The 27,196-nt window shown below is 38.1% G+C and overlaps 1 protein-coding gene across 1 annotated transcript in view; it reads right to left on the bottom strand.

Moving 5' to 3' along the window:
- Positions 1 to 381: 381 nt before the first annotated feature.
- LOC131275137 (calcium-binding mitochondrial carrier protein SCaMC-2-like) overlaps positions 382 to 27,196 on the bottom strand; it is a 38,591-nt gene continuing 11,776 nt past the window's right edge. Inside the window, exons 7-11 of the mRNA XM_071210909.1 lie at positions 26,579 to 26,683; positions 25,619 to 25,672; positions 10,665 to 10,718; positions 7,533 to 7,613; positions 382 to 554 (exon numbers count right to left, since the gene is read on the bottom strand). Of these exons, the coding sequence (XP_071067010.1) occupies positions 382 to 554; positions 7,533 to 7,613; positions 10,665 to 10,718; positions 25,619 to 25,672; positions 26,579 to 26,683 (467 nt within the window). The remainder of the gene's footprint in view (positions 555 to 7,532; positions 7,614 to 10,664; positions 10,719 to 25,618; positions 25,673 to 26,578; positions 26,684 to 27,196) is intronic.

The following is a 27,196-nucleotide window of genomic DNA, read 5'->3' as shown; positions in this document are numbered from 1 at the left end:
TGAGTATTTTTGTTAAACACTCTAAATAGTCATACAATAAATATATGTATTAAGAGTATGAAGTAAAAAAAAGAATTTCTAAATATTGAAAATATACTTACTTCAAAAATGTAAATTTGACTTTCTATCCTATAAAATTCTAAATTTTGCATTATTTGATAATGAAAAGATGGGATTCAAAAGTGATAATTTCCTAGAGCCTCACTTTCTTGTTCTCAGAGTTTGGAAGACTCTTCTGTTGACCATGCCACTAGTGCCCAGAATACTATATTCCCAACTTTGTCACTTCCACTGTCTAATCTCCAATCTTGCCACCTTTCCCATAACAAAGTTTCTTTTACTCCCTCCATTCCACTGCTGAAGGTATATAAATCTCAAAGCTCAAAAGCCATGGTATCTAACATGCTCACCAGTGACCGGCAGGTTTTGTGTCAGATCTTCAAGTTCCTTATCAGTGAGCTTGATTCTCATGTTGCCTAGAATGGTTTCCAGATTTTTGACATCAACCTTTCCTTTATCAAAAAAGACATGCTTGTGAAGCAAATTTAGTGACTCTAAAAAATTTATTGAAAAAAATTTTTGAGTCATATACTCATTGGGAATCCGATAAAAGCTATGGACCTTACACCCCACAAAGTGCGTAAATGCATATTTATAAACTGTGCATTAAATTTTAGAGGGTATGTGGATGTGCTGAAACCCATCCATGGACTTCATAAGCGTTCATGAAACCTAACTTTAAAATACAATGCTTCACACTGAAAAAATTAATTCCTATGAATCATGATTATACCTTTCAACATAAAGATAAAGATTCATTAATTCAAATGTATAAGGGAAATTGACAATGGAATTAAAGTTAGGATTCTTTTTTGAGCCTAATTTTTGGGAATATACCAAATAATAAACCATTTTAAGAGGATCAGATCAATGAATGCAAGACAAAGCGTTAAATATTTCCATAGTACCCAGGATTAAAAAAAATTTCAATTCTAATAATAACAATGATAATAACTAATATTTATGGAGCACTCTTTTTGTACCAGGCAGTATACAAAGCATTTCACTTATATTGTATAATTTAATCACAGAAGGTATCAGGTTACAGTTAACTAAATTCCTTACATAAAGAGCTCATTTTTTCCTTAACATTTCTGATTGTAATTATTGCCTCCTCTCTCAGTTTGCATACTTTAAGAGAGTATGAGTTATATTTCTAGGCAACAACACTGCCAATTATCAGATTAAATAAATATGCTGAAATGCATAGACTCAATACATATGAGAGGTGCAGGATTCATAATGAAATAAGTAGAGAATGGTATAAAGGCAAAATGATGACTCATAATCATGTCTTTTATCACTTTTCACTTACATTTTAGATTTTTTACAGTAGTCAGCATAATGTTATTTCCAACATTTTAAATGAAAAATTTCAAACATTAAGAAAAAATGAAAAAGTGGTATATGAACCACCCACTTACTTTAAATAAGAGTTAATATTTTGGGAAGCAGACTTGGCCCAATTGATAGAGCATCCGCCTACCACATGGGAGGTCCATGGTTCAAAACCCGGGCCTCCTTGACCTGTGTGGAGCTGGCCCATGCACAGTGCTGATGGGTGCAATGAGTGTCCCCTGCGTAGGGGAGCCCCACGCGCAAGAAGTGTGCCCCGTAAGGAGAGCCACCCAGTGCGAAAGAAAGTGCAGCCTGCCCAAGAATGGCGCCGCACACATGGACAGCTGACACAACAAGATCATGCAACAAAAAGAAACACAGATTCCCAGTGCTGCTGCTGAGGATAGAAGCGGTCACAGAAGAACACACAGTAAATGGACACAGAAAGCAGACAACTGGGCGGGGCGGTGGGGGGGAAGGGGAGAGAAATAAATAAAAAAATAAATCTTTAAAAAAACAGTTAATATTTTGCCGTAATTTGTTTTTTTCTCTATTCATATATATGTGAGTATAATATATATACATTAAAAAAAAAATGAATCATTTGAAAGTAAGATGTGAACTCCATGATCCATTACCCCTCAATACTGCAGTATGCATATTTTAAGAATAAGGATAGGGAAGCAGACTTGGCCCATTGGATAGGGTGTCTGCCTACCACATGGGAGGTTCGCGGTTCAAACCCTGGGCCTCCTTGACCCGTGTGGAGCTGGCCCATGCACAGTGCTTATGTGCGCAAGGAGTGCCGTGCCACGCAGGGGTGCCCCCGTGTAGAGGAGCCCCATGCACAAGGAGTGCGACCATAAGGAGAGCGGCCCAGTGGGAAAGAAAGTGCAGCCTGCCCAAGAATGGCGCTGCACACACAGAGAGCTGACACAACAAGATGATGCAACAAAAAGAAACAGATTCCCAGTGCCGCTGATAAGGATAGAAGCAGTCACAGAAGAACACACAACGAATGGACACAGAGAACAGACAACTGGGGGGGGGAGGGGAGAGAATAATCTCTTAATATCATCTAACATCTAATCCACATTTACATTTTCCTAATTGTCTCAAAAATGTCTGTTACAGCTGGGTCTTGCAAAGGTTAATAGATTGCATTTAGTTCTTCTCTTTAATCTCTTTTAATTTACAATAGTCTCCCCACCTTTTTATTTTTAAAAATATTGAACATTGTTTGAAAAGATCAAGCCAGTTTTCTTGTAGAATGCTTCACATTCTGGATTTGTCTGATTTTTTTTGTTGTGTTACTTAACTTGGCCCTTTATTTTTTCTACAATTTCCAGGAAAATAGAACTACTATGGAGTAGTGGATTTTTTCAATGTTTTATAGTCAATTATAAGCATTTATTCCTCCCTCCTTCTTTCCCTCCCTCCCTTTTTTCCTTCTTTCCTTCTGTTGTCCCAGATGTGACCAGTGGAAGCCATTCAAGCTGTCTCATTTTCTTTCTTTCTTTTTTTAAAACATACTTTGTTTGTAGAGAAGTTTTAGGTTATAGAAAAGTTATTTAGAAAGTACAGGGGATTCTGATATAACCCACTATTTAAATTGTATTAGAAGTACTTGCTTGAGCATTTAGGCAAGAAAAAGAAATAAAAGGAATCAAAACTGGAAAGGAAGAAGTAAAACTTTCATTGTTTGCTGATGATACAATCTTATATGTAGAAAGTCCTGAGAAATCTACAACAAAGCTTCTAGAGCTGATAAATGAGTTTAGTAAAATGGTGGAATATAAGAATGCAAAAACTCATAGCATTTCTGTACACTAATAATGAGAAATCTAAGAAGGAAATCAAGAAAAATATTCCATTGACAATAGCAACTAAAAAAAATGAAGTATCTAGGAATAAACTTAACTAAGGATGTAAAGGACTTATATACAGGAAACTACACAACATTGCTAAAAGAAATCAAAGAAGACCTAAATAAATGGAAGAATATTCCATATTCATGGACTGGAAAAGTAAATATCATTAAGATGCCAATTATACCCAGATTGATTTTCAGATTCAACACAATCCCAATATATGTTCCAAAAGCATTTTTTCCTATTTCTTTTCGACATGCACACTTTCATCTTTAAGTGTTACCTTGCTTTCTGAAATAAGATCTCCCAGGCTTACATTGTATTTTCCCTATCTCAGACTTTGAAGCAGACTTTCTCCAAGGCGCCACAATCGGGGCACAATGAAGATGCCATTGTTTCTAAATCCTTTTGGATCCTTTCTAGGAAGGTCTAGGAAATTTATATTTTTTAAAAAACAAACAACCATGAGATCATACTGATAGTTTCAATTAAAATTTCACAATTATATATATTACCTGAACTCTTTGATTTTATATTTGTGTCTTTTCTGAAAAATCTTGGTTCCTATCAATGTTAATGCATTTGTTTTATTCTGTAATTACATACAATATACATAATATTAAATTTCAATATTACTAACGATAAAACTGAATGAAGTTTAAGATTTCTTTGAATTTCTTTTGGTCCTCAGTATATATTTTTCACTAAATTTATTTCATCAAGGTACTGCATTCAAAAGTCACTTGAAGTGGAGTGGATATATCTCAAGCATTTGAGCACCCAATTCCCACATGGGAGGTCCTGGTTTTGTTCCTGCTGTCTCCTAAAAAAGACAAACAAACAACAAGGAGACAATAGCAGACATCAAGCAAAACAATGAGCAAAAACAATGACCAGACAATGAGCAAAAGCAACGAGCAATGAGCAAAAATAACAAGCAAGACAACAAGCAAACAATGATCTGACAATGAGCAAAAATAAACGAGCAGGGAGCAGATGTGGCTCAAGCTGTTGAGGGCCCACCTCCTACATGGGAGGTCCTGGGTTCAGTACTTGGTGCCCCCTAAAGAAAAAACAAACAGATAACAAGCAGACAATGAGAACAACAAACAAACAATTAGCAGACAATGAGTGCATACAATGAGCAAAAACAATGAACAAATACACAAAGGAGCCATGAGAGGGAGAAATTAAAAATTTTTTAAAAAGTATCTTGAAATAACTATTTTCTCTATATGGTTATTTTACCAATATGATATACAATCAGAATTTGTTTATTTTTAATTTTAGGGTTTGTTTTTCTTACATATTTAATTTTATCTTTGAATATTTAAATATTTCATCATTTAAAAGTTAAGACCAAATAAGAAGTATTCAGAGAAGTCTTGCTTCCATCTCTTTCATCATGTTTCCTGAGTCCCCCTACAGGTAATATTTAATATTTTTAAATGGTAGTTTTTTCATTTAGCCTTCAGTTTGTTCTTTTGCAAAAATAAGGAAATATCTGTCTTATATGTATACTCATTTTCCCTTCTTCCTCATATAAAATGTAGCATTCTATATATTGATGACTCTTCATCTTGCTCTTGTCACTTAACAATAGATCCTGGAGATTGTGCTATGTCAGTATAAAGAACTAGCATTCTGATTGAACTTTCTGTCACCTTTAAGAAATGCCTCAATTCAAGTCACAAGTATAATAATGTGAAGGTCCATTATGATTGCAAAAGAGGACAAATTTTTAATGATTTGCCCTAAAAATTTGCCCAGTTAGCCCTCAAGTTATTAAAAATTTTAGATTAAATTGGGAAAATTATTGTTGCAAATCTACACACAAGATGGCACATTGGGCACTTTATTAATATGAAACATATTCACCTCTTTTCCTTTTTCTTTTCCCTGATTTCTCTTTTTTTTTCTTTATTTCTCTCATCTTCCCCACCCTTTGTGCCCCACCCCGCCCTGCCCCAGTTGTCTGTTCTGTCCATTTGCTGCATGTTCTTCTTTGTCCGCTTCTGTTGTTGTCAGTGGCATGGGAATCTGTGTTTTTTTTTTCTTTTTTCCATTTTTTTGTCTTTATTTTTTTAATGTTACATTCAAAAAATATGGGGTCCCCATATACCTCCCACCCCCCTCACCCCACTCCTCCCCCATAACAACAACCTTCTCAGTCACCATGAGACATTTCATTGCATTTGGTGAATACATCTCTGAGCACTGCTGCACCTCATGGTCAATGGTCCACATCATAACCCACACTCTCCCACAGTCCACCCAAGTGGGCCATGGAAGGACATACAATGTCTGGGTAACTGTCCGTGCAGTACCACCCAGGATGACTGCAAGTCCTGAAAATGCCCCCACATCACATCTCTTCCTCCCACTCCCTACCCCCAGCAGTCACCATGGCCACTTTCTCCACACCAGTGTGTTTCTTTTTGTTGCGCCATCTTGTTGTGTCAGCTCTCCGTGTGTGCAGCACCATTCCTGGGCAGGCTGCACTTTCTTTCGTGCTGGGCGGCTCTCCTTTCAGGGCACACTCCTTGTGCATGGGGCTCCCCTATGCGGGTACACCCCTGCGTGGCACGACACTCCTTGTGCGCACAGCACTGCACCGTGTGCTAGCTCCACACAGGTCAAGGAGGCCCAGGGTTTGAACCAGGGTTTGAACTGCGGACCTTCCATGTGGTAGACGGACACCATAACCACTGCGCCAAGTCCGCTTCCCTGATTTCTCCTTTTATTAATTTCTTTTAGTACACTACCATTCCAATTTTTTGTCACACTCCCCTAATGTAATCCATAAATTTCTCACTTGAATTAAGAGCAAAATTAGATATTTCTTAATTTTTGTAGCTCTTGTGTTCCATGCATTTCCCCTTCCCTCAGATCCCTACCTTCTATTTTTTAGCACCCTCCAGCTTTTGCTCCCAACAGGTGGCACTTGTAATGTTTGTATCGAACACTGCCCTTGTGCTACTGAATACTACTTTGTTCACAAGAACAGAAAATGAAGAAAGCGTGACTGGGTCAGCAAGTGACTAATGCAAGCCTAACTCCCTTGCCTTGAATTACTACAAGTCTGAAGTGTAATTTATGGAGACCTTCAGTGGAATCAATCTGAAGCTATCATGTACAGGACTTTGAGACTGAGATTTACTTTTTTCACCCTTTTGTAATACACTTCTGTAATAATTTACTTGTACATGAAGCCTAATGTCAGGGTCTACTCTTGGAATCAGACTTAAAACTGTTGGCACTGGCAGTGGTTCTAGGAAACAGATTCTAAGGTGTTATATGCCTTGCTGGACAGATAGCAATAAAGATTCCATTGATAGTAAATGGTGTGGTGGTAACCCGACAATACTATATCGTTAACATTGCTGAGATTTTCACCTGTGGGTGGAAGGGGTTACACTGGCTTAGGAGATATCCTTTAGCATTTGAGGGATATAAGGAAATAGTAATTATGACTGTGGAATTGGTTGTTTGTTACCGAGTATTATTGATATGTTGAAGGGAGAAAATGAAATGCTCAAATCAGAGGATCCATCTCAGCAGAATATTTGATTGGTCCCAGATACTTATGGCAGGGCACTGAAACCTGAACAGTGACATAAGAGTTGCTCTCATATCAACAAATTCTATCCATCTAGCCTCAGATTCTAAGTTCACTCTCGTTCAGCATCCTTAAGATCCTCTCAAAGGCATACTCTCCTTGTTCCCACAAGTACAATTACCCAGGTATTGTGGCTTCTTCCATGAATAATGTCTTTCTCCTCTTAGCAGGGCCAGCACTTCCTCAGTCAGACCATGCTGAAACTTGAATCTAGTTATAGGTCTAGTAGCAAGGAAGAGAAATGGGGAGGGCAAGTACTGTCTGTCAAAGCATCTCTCTCAGTTGGGGCTTCTGCACAGTTTTTGGAAAAGGAAGGAAGCTCCTATCCTTTAGTCAGTAGGAGTGGGCCATTTCCATGACCCTAGAAGTTCAGGGGAAGTTAGGGGTTAAATTATGTGAATTTTTAACAAAGCTTCATCTTACCTTTATTGTACTAATAGAAGATATTTATGAGAACTACTCTAGAAAATAAGGATCTTTTTCTCAAGATATAACACTAAAATTTTATTACTAACACATGGTACTACAATGTCCAACTCTAAAAAAATTTATAATAAGCAGTAAAGAAACAGAATTAACATGGCATTAGGGTTAAGGGTGAAATATAATTATTGTGCCAATAAGAATCTTAGATTTGTACTCACCTGTAATGGCTTTCACTCCTTCTATCATGTTATGCAGATCAACATTCCCATTTGCTAGGGATACATAATCAGTGGCACTAGCTTTGAAAACAAATACAGATGATATACATTGTGTAACAAAGTCCAGCTAAATTCCACTAGCATCATAATTTTAGCTGTTAGCTCTTTAAATTTCTAGATTTCAAGGCTTTATGTCATATTAATAAGAAGGTCTGTTGGAGACCAGGGACTCTGGGCCATAAAAAAATATACTTATTCCAGGATTTTGGAAGCTCTTCTTTTTCATAACTGTAGTTGAAGATTTCCTTGGTGTTGGTCAGATATTCTGGTACTGCCACAGATCCCAGACTGAGGCCCTAATCTAGCCTGGAACATTTAATGAAGGCATTATGAAGGGATAATATCTGAGATCAGTAAAAGAATTAATAAGAGTTGGTCAGAAGAAAAGCGAGGAGAAAAAATCCTTAACATGGAGGAGATAAGACAGTGATACTCAAAATGTGGCCCCTGAACCAGCTGTATCAGCATCACTTGGGAACTTGTTCAAAATGAAAATTCTCAAGCCCCACCTCTGCTGAATTAGAAATTCAGGGGATGAAACCTAGCAATCTGTGGTTTAACAAGTCTTCTCAATGATTCTGATACACATTCAAGTTTGAGAACCACTAAGAAAAATGGAAAAGACTATGGAAAGCATATTATGTATGTACAATTTAGCATAGTTGGAAGAGAAAATGCAAGATGAGGAGAAAAGGTATGAGGACAGAGAAGTAATTAAGGGTTGAGGATTTTGCAAATTATCACAAGGATATTGGAGCTTATCTTCTGAGTTGAGGGATAAAGGAAGGGTTCTAAGCAAAGGAGTGATATGGTCAGAATTTAATTTGATGGACCATTCTACCAGTTATACAGAGAATAAATTTGAAAAAGATACGAATGTAGGATAAGAGGTCAATTAGGATGCTCATGTAATCTCTAAACTGGAGATGAAAAGAGTCTGAAATTAGACACTAAAATCACATATTGAGGTTCAGGGATGAATCTGATAAATCTTTAGGATTCAAAAATTACCAAGTGTATTCTTAAAGGAATAAGGAACCAAAAAAAAAAAAAAAAGAGTTAAAAAAGGAAAAGAAGTACAAGCCAGGTTGTAGGGATAGATGCCTGGGTTAATGATACTGTAATAAGGACTGCAGAAGTAGAAGTTAATTATTAAGGAAGAAAATTCTCTTTGGAAAATTAAAAATATTTTAAATATATATTCCTATGATAAAACCTAAATACAGATGTCTAATGGGAGAGGTTTGGCCTGAAGATTTGATTTGATTTGGGAGCCTTTATTACATAAGGATATTGATATTATGAAGGAATGTAGAGAAGTATAATGAATATTGGATTGATGAAGGAACCCTGAGAATCTAAGCTTTTTTAAATAGTAGGTTATTGAAAGAAGAGACAGTGTTGAAGAAAACAAAGACGGAAAAGTCAGATAGGAATGATGAAAACCAGGAGAGTAGGTCATATGGAAGTTGAGATAAGTGAATTCAAAAAGAAAGAATTACTGTTGTCAAAGGCACCACAGATATCTCATACAATAAGACTTAACTTATGTCCTAGCATTTGAAAACTAGAAGATTACTGTTTAGCTAGCTTGAGGATAGTGGACTTAATAGAGGGGAATGGGCGGGCAGTAGATTACAGGGGACACAGGAACAAATGACAGGTAAACACATGGCTTCTGTTGATTTCTCTACACTTTTTCCTAATTTGTTTTCTCAGGAAATGATCCTGCCAAAATCCCCTCCTCCTATAATTTCTTGGTAGCCACAGGGAAAGATGATGTTGATTTTAGATTAATTATTTTAATTTTAATATTTGGGCTCCTCTCTCAGCTTTAATATATTTATTTAGTACCATATATAATTATTTTTAAAGAGTATCACATAGAGGAAAAAGATAAAAAGATACCCTAAGAATATCTCTAGTGCTCACCATCAACTTGTAGGTTTCCTAACAGGTTAGCAAGTTCCTCTTCTGTGAGTGTGACCCCCATATTTTTTAAACTATTTGGGAGGTTGCTCTTTTTAATCTTCCCCTCTTCAGAGTAAAGCAACATTTTTAAAAAGTCATGTAATAGCAGGAAAAAAAAAAAAAGAAAACACAATTTTGAGTATTATTATTAGCTTTAATAACCACATAGTGAAATAAAGCAAAAGAGACAAAAGATTAAATATATTCATGCTTTTGTATCATTACATTTTCAAAAAGCCTGAAACCCCATTAGACCTGTCCACTTATAGAAGTTATAATTAGAATGTATTTCCTCTAATCTGCTCTTGATGACAAGCCTAAGATCAAAATATTGTTAAGGACCTTAAACAAGTAGAATCGTTGACCATCAGTTTGATATTTCTACACAAAAATTAGGGTTATTTTGTTGACTGACTTCCCAAATTCATTATCTTTGCAGCAGACTAATAGTCTTCAATAACGGCCAATTTTAAAATTTGTTTTGCTAGGTTTGATTTTCCTTTTGAGAAAGAAAAGTTGAAAAAAGTCCAAGCATATACTGAACTTCCTGCCAAGAAAAAGTGCATGATAATAGCAGATAAGGGAAATAGATGTGGCTCAAGTGATTGAGCTCCTGCCTACCACATGGAAGGTCCTGGATTTGGTTCCCAGTGGAGAAGACAAGCAAGACAGTGAGTTGGCCTGATGGGCAGGCACAAGAGGCTGGTGTGGTGAGCTGATGCAACAAGATCATGCAACAAGGAGACACAAAGAGGAAACACAATGAGAGAGACAACAAAGTAGGGAGAGGAGGTGGCTCAAGTGGTTGAGTGCTACTCTCCCACATAGAAGGTCCCAAGTTCGGTTTCTGTTGCCTCCTAAAGAGAAGATGATCAGACACAGAGAGCACACAGTGAATGGATACAGAGAGCAGACAGTGAGCACAAACAACGAGGGGGGGGATAAATAAAATAAAAATTATCTTTAAAAATATCAGATAAGATGATTATTAAGCTGAAATAATCATAAGTGACAAATTACATAGGACTAAGATTTATAACTGAATGATACAAAGTCTGGGAAACTCAGAAAATATGCCTTAAAGTACGCTTTCTTACTTACCTTTGAAAGACTTTATATCCTTCAGCAGCCTATTATGATATACCTTTCCATCAGCTGTAAAAAAAGCAATAATTCATGTAATGGTGAAATTAGTATGAGATTCACAAAATAGCATAAATTGAATAATTTCAGAAATAGAACATTTAAAAATCTTTTACCCATATACATTTAAAAATTTCATTTCTACACAGTAGCAATGAGAAAACCAAAAAATGAAATTAAGAAAATAATGCCATTTAAAATAGCATCAAAAGAATAAAATACTTGGGAATAAATTTAATGCAAGAAGTGCACATCTTACACTCTGAAAATAATAAGACATTGTAGTAAGAAATGAAAGAAGCCCTAAATAAATGGGTTGGCATCCCATGTTCATGAATTGGAAGATGGCAAAACACCCCAAATTGATTTAAAATTCCATCATGTTTTTTGCAAGTATTGATGAGTAGATCTTAAAATTCATATGGAAATGCATGGACCCCAAATAGGCAAAAACATCTTGGAAAAGGAGACAAAAGTTGGAGACTCTCACTCCCTGATTTTAAAACTTACTACAAAGCTATAGTAATCAAAACAGTGGGGGACATCCATAAAGATAGTTATATAGATCAATGGAATATAACTGAAAATACAGAAATAAACCCTCACATTCATGATCAATTGATTTTCCCCCCTTCATTAGAGAAGTTTGATGAGATGCTTGATGAGGGTGGGACCAAGAAAATGGCCTTTGGGTAAACCTGTGGAAAGGGTGGGTCCTCATGAGGCCCCAGGAAGAAGAAACCATCATCTTGAGAATGTCTCAAGACTTTGAAATGTAATCAAGTATTCTCTGCAGGTTTATGGAACTGTTCTGGGCCCATGATTCATGTTTCCCTCCCAATTCCTCCTTATGGTAATGCAAATGTTTATCTTTTGTCTGTCCTTTTGTATTTTGGAAGCAGATAAATGTTTTTGTAAGTTTCAGAGGTCTACAGCCAGACTGGACTTTGTCCCAAAACAAACTGTATTTCTTTAAACTGATTGTGATATGATTTTGTACTTAGCATTTTACTGATTTAAGGTTTCTTTGAATATTGTAATGTCTTTTTGGAATTCAGAGGGTGGAGTGTAGCAGTTTGAAATTGTTTAGAATTCCAAAAATAAATATTGGATTATGTTTGTAAACTGGTCTGTTCCTCTGGGCATATTAGATTGCATTAACTGCAGAGGTTTCACTTTTACTAATTAAATTAAAATTAGGGTTTTGATTGGGCCTCATCAGTAGTACATTGAGTCCTTGCACCCTTGATGGGCAGAGACTCACAGAGAAAACAACATGGCAGAGGAGAGAGTTGAAGTTTTTTTTTTATGCTGGAGCCCCAGAATGTAAACACGCAGAGAAGAAGATACATGAGGAAAGAGAGAAGGGTCCAGTAGACATGGCAGAAGCCTGGGAAGAGAGGTGAGCCATTCACCTGATAGTTTACAGCTGGCCTTGTGGAAAGAGCAGAGTAGCTGAGCCTGGAGAGAAATGAGCCCCTGGAATAGAGACAAACCTTATGCTAATCTACAGCTGAGAAAGGAAGGAGCTGGGACCACGGAGCCTTAGGAGAAAGAGGAAGGCTGAACTCTCACAAGAGACTGGCAGCCATCTTGCTCTAATACATGGCAACAGACTTTGGTGAGGGAAGTAACACACTTTATGGCCTTGTGACTCTAAACTTCTACTTTAAATAAATGCCCTTTATAAAAGCCAACAGATTTCTGGTATTTTGCATCAGCACCCCTTTGGCTGACTAATACACATATCAAACAATACAGCTAATTCTGGTACTTATAATTACCCAAATGGTTAACTTTACCACAGTTGTTTATTTCTTTATGTTGTTTTGAACTACTCTCTGGTGTCCTTTTGTTTCAGTCTGAAGAACTCGCCAGATATAATATTCTTGGCTAGCAGTTGTTTTCCTTCAGCACTTTAAGTATTTTAACCCACTACCTTTTTGCTTTCTATGGTTTCTGATGAGAAACTGGCACTCAATCTTATTGGGATTCCATATGTAACTTGTTGCTTTACTCTTGCAACTTTCAGAACTCTCTCCTTGTCTTTGCGTTTGATGGTATATTTTTCTTCATGTTCATTCTGTTTGGTGTTCTCTGAGCTTCTTGATGTGCACATTCATGTCTTTTGCTAAGTTTGGGGATTTCTCTGTCATTATTTCTTTGGCTATTCCTTCTGTCCCTTTCTCTCTTTATTCTCCTTCTGGGACTCCCATAACATGTATACTAATGTGCATGATGGTGTCCCATAGCTATCTTAGGCTATTTTCACTTTCAGTATTGTATTTTTTTCTTTCTGCTCTTCAGCCTGACTCATTTCAAGTGTCTTGAATTCAAGATCATTGATTCTTTCTTCTGCCGCTTACATTCTGCTCTTGAAACCCTCCTGAGCATTTTTATTTGTTATTGTGGTCTTCAGCTCCAGTAGTTCTGTTTGGTTCTGTTTTATAATTTTTATCTCTTTAGACTTTTATTGTTCATTCATTGCTTCCCTGATATCCTGTAGTCCTTTCTCTGTACTTTCCTTCAACTCCTTAAGCTTTAAGATCATTTTTAAAGAAGGCGTTGTTTGGTATGTTTGGTATGTCCACATTTTCATCTTCTTTGGCAGTGTTTTCTATATTTTCATCCTCTTCCTTGGATGGGCCATCATTTCCTATTTCTTTGTCTTGTATTCTTTTTGCACCCTGTACATTTTATTATTTTAAAATGTTAGCTCTTTGATTTAGTCCCTGGGATGACTGTCTGTTTTGTAACCTGCTGGTGATAAGACAGATTTTCCTGAGCTTTGGTCCTCGTATCAGGAAGGTCTGCCTAAGGCAAAGGCACTGTGCATGGTCTTCCCTGTCTTCCTGGGCCTCTATCTTTTTCTGGACTCTTTTTTTTGCGTCATCTTGTTGTGTCAGCTCTCCGTGTGTGCAGCGCCATTCTTGGGCAGGCTGAACTTTCTTTCATGCTGGGCAGCTCTCCTTATGGGGCGCACTCCTTGCGCGTGGTGCTCCCCTTCTTGTTTGTTAGATGTTTTGGAGTTTGCCTCTGTTTCCCAGGGGAAAATCCTTCCTTCCCCAGGTATCTCAAACTGGCAGACCTTTGTCCCAGGCTGTCCCACTCTATTGGATTTTACTCTCCTTTCATTATCTCACACTGCTTTTGCCTGGAGGGCAAGTTCTGGGAGGAAGGTCACCCTGGGGAGGACTTTCCCAGCCAAAACAGGATCAGGAAGCCATGAAGGTTGTGCAGATCTGCTCCAAAGTGTCTTGTGGAGGAGGTTGGTAAACGTGTAGAAAACTTCTGGTAGCTTCCTAAAGTTGAGCTTTCCTGGCCTGCCCAATAATTGAAGCTTTCAGCTAACTTTCCCTTGCAGCCCTAAGGAAGTCCTGTGTCTTTAAATCTCTACCACCTTTGCTTCTGTGAAAGAAGGGTTGAAGCAATGGCTGCTGCAGCCTCTGTCCCAGGAAGGTTGAAACAATGGCTGTGCTCAGAGCTGGACCCAGCAATCAGAATTTGCTAATCAAAAGCCATGGTCAGTGATCAGCTGCAACCATCCCCATGTTCTTGGGGAAGTGGAATTTTTGCATCCTTTTCTGTTACTGGAATCTAGCCATGTACTGGACCTCATGGCAGCCTGCTGCAAGGGTGGGGGATGGGCATGGGTAGCCTCTGTGCTGAGAGAGCAATTTACAGTTCTTTATCATAATTTACTAGCCCTCTTCCTCCTGTTTTTTTAAATGGATACTCTACTGTGTTCTTCTGGCTCCTATAACTTCAAAATAATTGTTTCACATAGCTCCTGCCTGTTTAGTAGTTGTTTTGGGAGAAGGACTGAGTCCCAGAGCTCCCTTCTCCATCTTCCTCAGAAGTTGATCAATTAATTTTTAAAATTTTTTTAATTTTTATTTTTTATATACCAGGGCTGGGGATTGAACCAAGAACCTCATATAAGGGAAACCAGTGCTCAAACATTGGGCCATATCAGCTTTCCTGAGTTGGTTTTTCATTTGTTTTGCTTGCGTTTTTTTTTAAATTATCTTTTTTAAAAAAAGATACATAGATCACACAAAATGTTACATTAAAAAATATGAGGTTCCCATATACCCCACTCCCCACATCCCAACTCCTCTAACCTCAACAACTTCTTTCATTAGTGTGGTACATTAATTGCATTTGATGAATACATTTTGGAGCACTGCTATACAGCATGGATTATAGTTTACATTGTAGTTTACACTCTCTCCCAGGCCATTCAGTGGGTTATGGCAGGATATATAATGTCCTGCATCTGTCCCTGCAATATCAGTCAGGACAACTCTAAGACCTCAAAATGCCCCCATTTCACACCTTTTTTTTTCCCTTTTCCTGCCTTCAGGAACTCCTGTGGCCACTGTCTCTCCATATCAGTGTTTTTTCAGGAGGTACCAGGAAGCAAACCCAAAACCTCCCATGTGGGAGGATGGTGCTCAGTTGCTTGAGTCACATCTACTCCCTCAATTGATTTTTTTAAACTTTATTTTGTACCTTTAATAATTGAAAATATAAACAATAATTTAAAAAGAAAAAAGAAAACACAGTTGAATAAAAACATACATTTCTCAATTAAATGTATTGGATACATATAACATTTTTTTAATCATATGATATGTTACACAATATATTTGGTTCATAGTAATGCAATCATACAGTATTTGTCCTTTTGTGTCTGGCTTGCTTGGCTCAACATAATGTCCTCCAGGTTAATCCATGTTGTTATATGCTTTATGACTTCATTTCTTCTTACATCTGCATAATATTCCATCATCTGAATACACCACAGTTTGTTTATCCATTCATCGGTTGATGGACCCCTGAATTGTTTCCAGCTTTTGGCAATCATGAATAATGCTGCTATGAATATTGGTGTGCACATGTCTGTTCATGTCACTCTCTCAGTTCTTGTGGGTACATACCCAGTAGTGGTATTGCAGGGTTATGTTGCAAGTCTATATTCAGCTTCTTTAGGAACTGCCAAACAGTTCTCCACAGTGTCTGTACCATTCTGCATTCCCACCAACAGTGAATAAGTGTTCTTATCTCTCCACATCCTCTCCAACACTTATAGTTCTCTGCCTTATTTTTTTAAAGATTTATTTTATTTATTTCTCTCCCCTTCCTCCACATTGTCCGCTCTTTGTGTCCATTCGTTGTGTGTTCTTCTGTGTCCACTTGCATTCTTGTCATGCGGGACCGCGAAACTGTGTTACTTTTTTGTTGTGTCTTCTTGCTGCGTCAGCTCTCCATGTGTACAGTGCCACTCCTGGGTGGGTTGCACTTTTGTCATGCAGGGTGGCTCTCCTTGTGGGGCACACTCCTTGCACATGGGGCTCCCCTATGCGGGGGACACCCCTGCGTGGCGCAGCATTCCTTGCGTGCGGCAGTATAGCGTGTGGGCCAGCTCACCACATGGGTCAGGAGGCCTTGGGTATAGTACCCTGGACCCTCCATATGGTAGGCAGATGCTCTATCAGTTGAGTCACAACTGCTTCCCTATCTCTGTCTTTTTAATAGTGGCCATTCTGATAGGTGTGAAATGATACCTCATTATAGTTTTTATTTTCCCTAATCATTAATGATGTTGAACATTTTTCCATGAGTTTTTTTGCCATTTGTATTTCTTCTTTGGACAAATTTCTATTCAAGTCTTTTGTCCATTTTTTGATTGGGTCATTTGTCTTTTTATTGTTCAGTTGTAACATCTCTTTATATATGTTGGATATTAAACCCTTACGGGAAATGTGATTTCCAAATATTTTCTCCCATTGTGTTGGCTGCCTTTTCACCCTTTTAATAAAGTCCTGTGAGGTGCAAAAGTATTTAATTTTGAGGAGATCCCATTTGTCTATATTTTCTTTTGTTATGTGTGCTTTGGGTGTAAGGTTCTAGAAACCATCACCTACTATAAGGTCTTAAAGATAATTCCCTATATTTTCTTCTGGTAGTTTTATGGTCCTGGATTTTATATTCAGATCTTTGATCCATTTTGAGTTGGCTCTTGTATATGAAATGAGATAGGGGTCCTCTTTCATTCTTTTGGTTATAGAGATCTAGTTCTCCCAGCACCATTTGTTGAAGAGACTGTCTTTCCCATTAATGAGGACTTGGTAGGTTTATCAAAAACCAGGTGACCATATAGGTAACCCTTTATTTCTGGATTCTCAATTCTGTTCCACCGATCAATGGTTCTGTCTTTATGCCAGTACCATGCTGTTTCGACCACTGTAGGTCTGTAATATGTTTCAAGGTCAGGCAGTGAAATTCTCCCATGTTGCTCTTTTTTAGAATGCTTTTGGCTGTTTGGGTGTACTTTCCCTTCCAAATGAATTTGGCAATTGTATTTTCTGATAAACTAGACTGTTGGAATTTTTTTTTCTTTGACTGTTGGAATTTTGATTGGTATTGCATTGAATCTATAAATCAGTTTGGGTAAGATGGACATTTTCACGGTATTTATTCTTCCAATCCATGAACACAAAAATCTTTCCATTTGTTTAGGTCTTTTAAAATTTCTTTTAGCATTGCTTTAACATTTGCATATAGTTCCTGTTCTTCTTTGGTTAAATTAATTCCTAGGTATTTGAGTCTTTTTGTTGCTATTGAAAATGGAATTTTCCCCCTGATTTCCAACTCAGATTGTTCAGTACTAGTGTACAAAAACATAATGATTTTTCCGTGTTGATCTTGTATCCTGCCACTCTGCTGAACTCATTTATTAGCTCAAGTAGCTTTGTTATGGATACTTCAGAAATTTCTAAATACAAGATCATGCCATCTGTAAATAGTGAGTTTACTTCCTCTTTTCCTATCTGGATGCCTTCAATTTTTTGTGTGTGTCTAATTGCCCTAGCTAGAATTTCTAGTACAATATTGAGTAACATTGGTAACCGTAGGCATCCTTGTATTGTTCTGGATCTTAGAGGGAAAGCTTTCAAACTTTCTCCATTGAGTATGACATTGGCTGTGAGTGAGGAATTTTCCTTCTATTCCTATCTTTTGAAGCTTTTTATTTATCAAAAAGGATGCTGGATTTTATCAAATGCCTTTTTTGCATCAATTGAGATGATCATGTGATATTTTCCTTAAGTTTGTTTATTCCTGGCAGCCTTGCATGCCAGGAATAAATTTCACTTGGTTGTGATGTGTAAATCTTTTGAAATGCTGTTGGATTCAATTTGCAAGTATTTTGTTGAGAATTTTTGCATCTATGTTCATTAGAGAGATTGGTCTGTAATTTTTTTTTTCTTGTAATAACTTTATCTGGCTTTCGTATTAGGGTGATGTTGGCTTCATAAAATAGGTTGGGTAATTTTTCCTCTTCAATTTTTTGGAAGAGTTTAAACAGGATTGTAGTTAATTCTTTGCAAAATGCTTGGTAGCATTCACCTGTGAAGCCATTTGGTCCTGAAATTTTCTTTGTTGGGAGATTTTTGATGACAGATTCAATATCTTTAAATGTAACTGGTTTGTTAAGTTCTTGTATTTCTTGTAGTGTCAATGTATGTTGTTTGTGTATTTCTAGGAATTTGTCCATTTTATCCAGGTTGTCTAGTTTGTTAACATACAGTTTCTCATAATATTCTCTTATGATCCTTTTTATTTCTGTGTGGTCAGTCATAACTCTCCCCTTTCATTTCTGATTGTATTTATTTGCATATTCTCTTTTTTTCTTTGTTAGTCTAGCTAGGGGTTTGCCAATTTTATTGACTTCTCAAAGAACCAGCTTTTGGTTTTGTTGATTTTCTCTACTGTTTTTTTTTTTTTTTCTTTCTTTCTCAATTTCATTTATTTCTGCTCTGGTCTTCATTATTTCTTTCCTTCTGCTTGCTTTGGGATTGGTTTGCTGTTCTTTTTCTAGTTTCTCCAGTTGTTCGGTTAAACATTTGAGTTTAGTTCTTTCACCTTTTTTTAATAAAGGCATTTAGGGCTATAAATTTCTCTCTCAAAGACTGTTTTCCCTGTATCGCATAAGTTTTGATAAGTTGTGTTTTCATTTTCATTTGTCTCAATATATTTACTGATTTCACTTGCAATTTCTTCTTTGACCCACTGATTATTTAGGAGTTTTGTTCAGCCTCCACACATTTGTGAATTTACTTTTTTCCTATTATTGATTTCCAGTTTCATTTCATTATGATCTGAGAAGGTGCTTTGTATAATTTAAATCTTTTTATATTTATTGAGAGCTCTCAATAAATATTGTGCAGAAATAAGTGGTCTATTCTGGAGAAAGATCCATGGACACTTGAGAAGAATGTAAAACTAGTTGAGTTTGGATGCAGTGTTCTGTATATGTCTATTAGGTCTAACTCATTTATCACATTGTTCAGGTTCTCTGTTTCCTTGTTAATCTTCTGTCTAGTTTTTCTGTCTAGTGATGTGAGTGGGGTGTTGAAGTCTCCAACAACTATTGTAGAAATGTTTATTTCTCCCTTCAGTTTGCCAAAGTTTGTCTCATGTATTTTGGGACACCCTAGTTAGATGTACAGATATTTATGACTGTTATATCTTCCGGGTGGATTGTCCCTTTTATTAATATATAATGGCCTTCTATATCTCATAATTTTTTTTTTTAATTTTTTTATTTTTTATTGACTTTGTAATAATATTACATTAAAAATATATATGTGAGGTCCCATTCAACCCCACCCCCCCACCCCCCCTCTCCCCCCCCCCCAACAACACTCGTTCCCATCATCATGACACATCCATTGGATTTGGTAAGTACATCTTTGGGCACCTCTGCACCTCATATACATTGGTTCACATCATGGCCCATACTCTCCTCTATTCCATCAAGTGGGCCCTGTGAGGATTTACAATGTTCGGTGATTACCTCTGAAGCACCATCCAGGGCCGCTCCATGTCCCGAAGATGCCTCCACCTCTCATCTCTTCCTGCCTTTCCCCATACCCTTTGTCCATTATGTCCACTTTTCCCAATCCAATGCCACCTCTTCTATGTGGACATTGGATTGGTTGTGTCCATTGCACCTCTATGTCAAGAGGAGGCTCAGATTCCACCTGGATGCTGGATGCAATCCTCCCATTTTCAGTTGTAATCACTCTAGGCTCCATGGTGTGGTGGTTGTCCTTCTTCAACTCCATCTTAGCTGTATATCTCATAATTTTTTGCACTTAAAATCTGTTTTGTCTAATATTAGTATAGCTATCTCTGCTCTTTTTTGATTACTCTTTGCATGGAGTATCTTTTTCCAACCTTTGTTTTAGCCAGTTTGTATACCTAGGTCTAAGGTAAGTCTTGTAAGCAACATATGGATGGCTTATGGTTTTTTTTTTTTAAATCCATACTGTCAGCTTTTACCTTTTGATAGGGGAGTTAATCCATTCACATTCAATGATATTACTCCAAATGCATTCTTTTACTTCCACCATTTTATTCTTTGGTTTTCATATGTCCTATCCTATTTTTGTCTGTCTTTTTGCTCTTTCTGTTTTCCTTTCTGCTATTCTTTCTTCTAAACTCTCCTTCAAGCCTATCTCTCCTGTCTTTTTCTTTCAGGTTCTAAGGCTTCCTTTAATATTTCCTGCAAAGGTGGATTCTTTTTTGCAAACTCTCTTACTTTCTGTTTGTGAATATTTTATACTCACTTTCATTTTGAAGGAAAATTTTGCTGGATAAAGAATTCTTGGTTGGCAGTTTTTCTCTTTCAGTATCTTAATTGTATCTTACCACTGTCTTCTCTCCTCTATGGTTTCCTAAGAGAAATCTGAACTAAATCTTACTGGGCACCCCTTGTGTGATGGTTTACTTTTCCCTTGCTGCTCTGAGAATTTTCTCTTTACCTTTGACATTTGATATTTTGAGTAATATGTGTCTTGGAATAGGTCTACTCAGAATTTATTCTGATTGGGGTACGGTGTGCTTCTTGGACATTTAAGTTTATTTCTTTCATGAGAGTTGGGAAATTTTCAGCTATTATTTCCTCAAATACTGTTTCTGCCCCTTTTCCCTTCTCTTCTCCTTCTGGAAATCCCATGACACATATGTTGTTGCATTTCATGTTCTCATTCAATGCTCTGAGCCCCTGCTCAATTTTTTCCATTCTTTTCTCTCTGTGTTCTTTTCTCTCAGTTTCAGTTGTTTTTCTTCAGTATCACTTTTTCTTTCTTCTATCATTTTGAGTCTGCTCTTATATGCCTTTGATGTTTTTTTCTTCTTTATTTTCTTTTAAATGTTACATTTAAAAAATATGAGGTCCCCATATACCCTCCACTCCACCCACCCCACCCTCCCACATCAACAACCTCTTCCATCATCATGGCACATCCACTGCACCTGGTGAATACATTCTGGAGTACCACTGCACCACATGGACAGTGGTCCACATTGTAGTCCACACTCTCCCCCAGTCCACCCAGTGGGCCATGACAGGACACACAACATCCAGCATCCATCCCTGCAGTACCACCCAGGACAACTCCAAATCCTGAAAATACCCCCACACCGTATCTCTTCTTCTGTCTCCCTACCATCAGCAGCCACTGTGACCACCCTCTCCACATCACTACTACAATTTCTTCCTTTACTAATCACAATAGTTTCCCAGCAGAACACCAGTAAGTCCACTCTAATCCATACACTATTCCTTTATCCTGTGGACCCTGGGATGGTTATGTCCAGTCCCCCTCTACATCAAGAGGGAGCTTAGATCCCACATGAATGATAGATGCAATTCTGCTTTCAGTTGTAGGCACTCTTGGCTACCTGGTGTGGTGGTTGACCCTCTTCACCTCCCTGTCAGCTGGCCAGGGTAAGTCCAACAAACCAGAGGTTGGAGCTGCAAGTCTGCTGAGGCCCAGGGCCTGGCCATCACATGGACAGTCCAGAGATTCAGGTCTCCTGAGTATACACCAACCCAAATGCCAACTACAGGTCCAGTAAAAGTAACAGAAGAGACATGTGTAGAATGGTCATATCTGAGTCCAACTCCATCACACCCAGGAACACAAACTCCAAAGTAGGGCCAACTGACATGGCTCTGAACTCCAGAGCCATCTGCCATGACCATAGAACCTGTGGGTCTCTGCAGCCCTCAGGAGAACCAGCACCTGGGATTCCATCTACCTTGGCTGTCTCTGGTACCCTGCTGAGGTGTGCATAAGCATCACCCCTCTGATGACCTCCCAACTCTTTTTTCTAGACTCATAGCCATATAAACTCACTTGTCCTTTCCATTCCCCCCTTTTATCCAAAGTCAAAAAGCAGTTTTTAACACCTGATATTACATGTAGGCTGAGACATTCTGCCAGTCTGAGTTGACCCCTTTATTCAAGGTCTTTTTCTTTTCTTTTTTTTCCCAAAGATTTATTTTTTTTAATTTCTCTCTCCCCCAACCCCAGTTGTCTGCTCTTGTGTCCATTCGCTATGTGCTCTTCTGTGACTGCTTCTATCCTTATCAGCAGCACCAGGACTCTATTTCTTTTTGTTGCATCATCTTGTTGTGTCAGCTCTCTGTGTGCGTGGTGCCATTCCTGGGCAGGCACTTTGTTTTGCACTGGGCGGCTCTCCTTACACGGTGCACTTCTTGCACATGGGACTACCCTATGCGGGGGACACCCCTGTGTGGCAGGGCACTCCTTGCATGCATTAGCCCTGCACATGGGCCAGCCCCACACCGGTCAAGGAGGCCTGGGGTTTGAACCACAGACCTCCCATGTGGTAGGCAGATGCCCTATCCATTGGGCCAAGTCTGCTTCCCCAAGGTCTTTTTCTAGTTACATCATCAGCTGGTGCTTGGTAGTAATCCCTCGGTACTAGGGAGGCTCATCCCCAGGAGTCATGTCCCACGCTGAGGGGGAAGACAATGCATCTACATGCTGAGTTTGGCTTAGAGAATGGCCACATTTCAGCAACATGGAGGCTCTCAGGAGGTATCTCTTAGGCACCCCGCAGCTCTAGGTCTAGTTCATATTTAAGGCACACAGGATCATAATCAGAGCCATCAGTATCAAGGGTTCATCATTGGACCATCCATTTTGTTGGTCTTTGATATTGCACTTGGAGGATTGTTGCTGTTCCATCTAATGTATTTTTGATCTCACCTATTGTGTCTTTCATTCCCATGAGTTCTGTTACTTTTCTGTTCCGGATTTCAAATTTTTTTTGCACTTGCTCAATGTCTTTTTGATGTAATTTATCTCTTTAGTCATATTGTCTTTCAGTTCATTAATTTGATTTTGGAAATTTGTGCTCATTTCACTAATTCTCTCAAATCCTGTGTCTCTTCTGGGGCTTTGATATATTCTTTTTCTTGGGCCATGTCTTCCATTTTCTTAGTATGGCTTGTAATTTTTTGCTGATGTCTAGGCATCTGATTAGGATGTAGTTTAGTCAGATGCTCAATTTCTTTCTTTTCTGTAAGGATTTAGTGGTGGGAGGTTATGTGTTACCACTGCTCTTTGATTCTTGGTTTGACTTGGATTGTTAGGATTATCCTTGCTAGTTGTTCAAAACTGTGCTCCGGATCCAGTAATTGGTTGCAGATCCTCTTCCTAGGGCTTTGGGGAGGGAAGCTATAAAGGCCGGAAAAAACCTCTTAATTTTAATTTTCTCACATGTACTTCCTTTGTTTATCAGCAGATGGCACTCTTTGGCAGCTCTAGTTCAGTGCATGGTTGGAGCATATTTATTACAACCCAGACTGGATCAGTGTGATAGAGCTACCTGCCTGGAGGCTAAGAGCCAGCCTTGTAATTCAAATTTTCTCAGAGACAGTTCTCCAGCCTTCCCTGGCAGCTCCTTTTCCCAGGTAGGAAATATTTCCACTCCCCTCTGAGTCCTCAACAGTCAGTCCTGGTTAGTAGAGAAGGAGATTGGGAGGGTCATTTAGCCCCTTGCTGGCTCCCAAGGCAAATAATGGGGTGGCTCCACCTGGCCTGGAAGGGCTCCTGGGACAAAGAAGACCAAATTTGTGACTCACAAGCTGAGTGAGCCTTAGGCTGTGCCCCTCTCTCTTCCCTTTCCTGGGGTGGTAGGTCCCTGGAGCCCCTTCTATCTTTAGCTGCAGGCTCAGAGGCCTAAGAATTCTGAAGTATCTTTGGTGTAGGTGAGGGTGCTGGCAGCAGCAGCTGCTGATTTCAACTTATAGTTTGTTTGTCATGATTTCCCTCCTTTGCTCCTTTCTCTTCTGGGTGGTGTCCAGCCTTCACCTGGTGACCTGAACCCTAGAAGATCTTTTTCTAGGCTGTTCCAGCCTATCCTCTAGCTATTTTTCTGGAGGAAAGTCCTGTGTCTTTGTAGTCTGCCATCTTCTCAGAAGTCTCCCTCAATTGATTGACAAGAGTGTCAAAACAACTTAATGGGGAAAGTATAGTTTTTCAGCAAAATGGTGCAGGGACATCTGGATAGCCAGATGCAAAAGAATATTCATTGTTTTGGATCACTAATACCATCTACAAAATGAACTCAAGATGGATTAAATGGGGAAGTGGCTATGGCTCAATCAGTTGTGCTCCTGTCTGCCATATGGGAGGCCCTGGGTTCGCGTCCCAGGGCCTGCTTGTGAAGGCAGGCTCATCCACATGCTGCAGAGCACTGCCTGACCCACAGGTACCATGGAGAGCCAACTCAGCAAGGTGATGCAACAACAAAAAAAGGGAGACAAGCAAACAACAGAGGAGCGCATGGGAATTGGACACAGAGCAGACAGCAAGCAAGCCACAAGGGGGGAGGGGAAATAAAAATGAATAAAATACAGACACAGAAGAACACACAGCGAATGGACACAGAGAGCAGACAGACAGCATGCAAAAAGCCATGGTGGGAAGGGGGTGGTATAGAAAAAAATGGATTAAATGCCTTATGTGAGAATTAGAACTGTAGTCTCTCAGAAGAAAACATTAAGTGTAACTTTCAGGAACTTAATAAAGCAATATTTTTTGTGTTTTGTTTTTTTAGGTATGATACCCAAAGCACAAATAACAACAACAACACAAAGTTAAGCTGACCAAAAAATTAAAACTTTTGTGTATTAAAGGATACCATCAAGAAAGTGAAAAAAATCACAGAATGGGCGAAAATTTTTGCAAATCATTTATCTGATAAGGGACTTATATCTAGAATATATTTAAAAACTTCTACAACTTAATAATAAAAAGACAATACAATAAAAAATGAACATAGGATATAAATAGATGTTTTCCCAAAGAAGATATAGAAATAGACAATATGCATGTGAAAAGATGCTTCACATCATTAGCCATCAGGGAAATACAAATCAAAACCACAATTAAATATCAGTTCATACCCAACAGAGATTCATCTGCTAAAGGAAAATAGACTAAAAATGTATAAATTTGTAATCACTATATAAGAGATAGGACAGTAGTGACAAATATAATTACTTGTAGCTAGGCAGAATGAGTCTGTGCTAGATGAAGAGCAGGGGTCAATGAGACCTCTCCAAGTATACCAACTCTGACATTTCTAGAAAAAAATTTCATCTCTAAATGCTAATACAAGAAGGCACACTCGTAATGACAGTGGCAAGAAAATGCTGCACTCAGTGAAATCAGCATTATGTATCTCTCTATTCAGTTAGAATATAGTGAATGACTTATTCAAATAATACTATCAACTAATGTAAGATGTTAGTCTCATCTTTATAAGTTATCAGGGGTCTTTACCAAAGCTTTACTTCATCTTTATTTTAACTAATATAGCTTCTGGCTGTTCTAAAAAGAAAAAAAAGCAAAGTATATAAATGAAAAATACACCAGAAAATAAGTGAAATGTTAGTATTTGATTATAAGCATTTAATTCGCAAGTAGGTAGGTAACATAATTAATGTGGCAATGAGGGGATAATGGTAAAATATAATTATTGTAGACAGTAAAATCTTAGATTTATAATTTATCATTTACCTGTGGTAGCTTTTACTCCATCCATCACCTCTTTCAGATCAACATTTCCTTTAGCTACAAGAAAAGGCTCAATGAGGATAAAGTCACAAGTTTAGAAAACACACTCAAGACACATATTTTATGGGAAAAAAATCCCATATAAATACCTTACATGTTAATTTTACCTGAGATTATTTATTAAATTGCTGGTTCTCAGGGAATTGAGATGATGTCAATTAAAGGAAGGTCTCTTATACATTGGATCTGAACCAGTTAAGTGTTTTGGAAGCCATTGTACACTATAGTTGAAGATAGCATTGGTGTTTTCCAGGTGTTCTGAAAGCTTTGCCTAGTGTACCTACACACAGCTGAGATATGGACCACTAAGCTAGCCTGATGTATTCAAAGAATGCTTCATGCAGGAGGTAATGCATAAACTATATTAATGTGTACGTAGGGGTTGACCAGAGTAGAAGGAAGGGAAATACATAGAGAAGAGGTTGGAAAAGAGAAAAAGTCTAAGGGACAGCATGTTATATATGTGGAACTACAAGTAGTCAATATGGCATGAGGGGACAAAAATGAAAGAAGAGGTTATATCATGGAGGTAGATGAGGTTTGAAGGTCTTGTGAACTATAATAAGAGTCTTTGAATTCACTTTAGAGTGAATTCAGTAGACAGAGGAATTGTCAGGAGAATGGCTCTGTTGCCTTTTTATATCCCTATTATTTTGCTTTTTTACTAATCTTGATCTGCTAGAGGTCCTGACAGCAACCTCAGCAATTCTTGGTATACATAGGGAGAGATGATACCAATTTTAGATTAATTGAAATGAATATCTAATATTTATTCTTACTTTAATATTGGGATCTTGTCCAACCTTCCTAACATGTATTTTTCACCAATTAAATTTATTTTTCAAAATTATCATATATAAGGCAAAGATAAAAAGATACCCTGAGTATATCTGCAGTGCTTACCATCAACTTGTAGGTTTTCTGACAGCTTTACAAGTTCCTCTTCTGTGAGCTTGAGTCCCAAATTTTCTTGAGTATTGTCCAGGTTATTTACATGAACGTTCCCCCCTTAGGAAAGAGACAGTGTGGGAACATGAAAAAAGGTGCATTATATAAAAAAATTGCCTACATAATATTATTAGTAGTATCTTTAACAACTGTGCTGGTTTTGTACTACAGCAACATAGCTACAGTTGAAAATGCATTTTCAAGAATTCCATTCCCTATTAAGTTTTTGGAGTAGGTTAGCCAAAGAGGAATGGGCATGATATTGGGAAAGCAGAAATGAGACAGCAGCTGGCACAACTTGCTTGTGTTGTCATTACCTATCTATTAGTTCACCTTTGTTGGTATGGGGCAGCTACACTTGCAGCTTCTCTAATTCCTACCAGATCTTTCTCTTTGGTGTCTTTGAATCCTGGGTCAGCCATGGCAGCCATGTGCAGTTCCATAGCAAAGGGTGCCAGCTTCTTCTGCAGGTCACCCTTTGTTGGCACTGGAAGTGGGGAGAGCTAGATAGGGGTTCCAGTTTGTCTCTGTAGATTCCAGTTTGTTCTTACTCTCCTTTACTTAGTGTCCAGT

Source organism: Dasypus novemcinctus, chromosome 21 (genome assembly GCF_030445035.2).
Source record: "Dasypus novemcinctus isolate mDasNov1 chromosome 21, mDasNov1.1.hap2, whole genome shotgun sequence".
NCBI lineage: Eukaryota > Metazoa > Chordata > Mammalia > Cingulata > Dasypodidae > Dasypus > Dasypus novemcinctus.
Note: the sequence above shows the minus strand (reverse complement) of the source record. Positions and strands in the feature narration are given on the sequence as shown.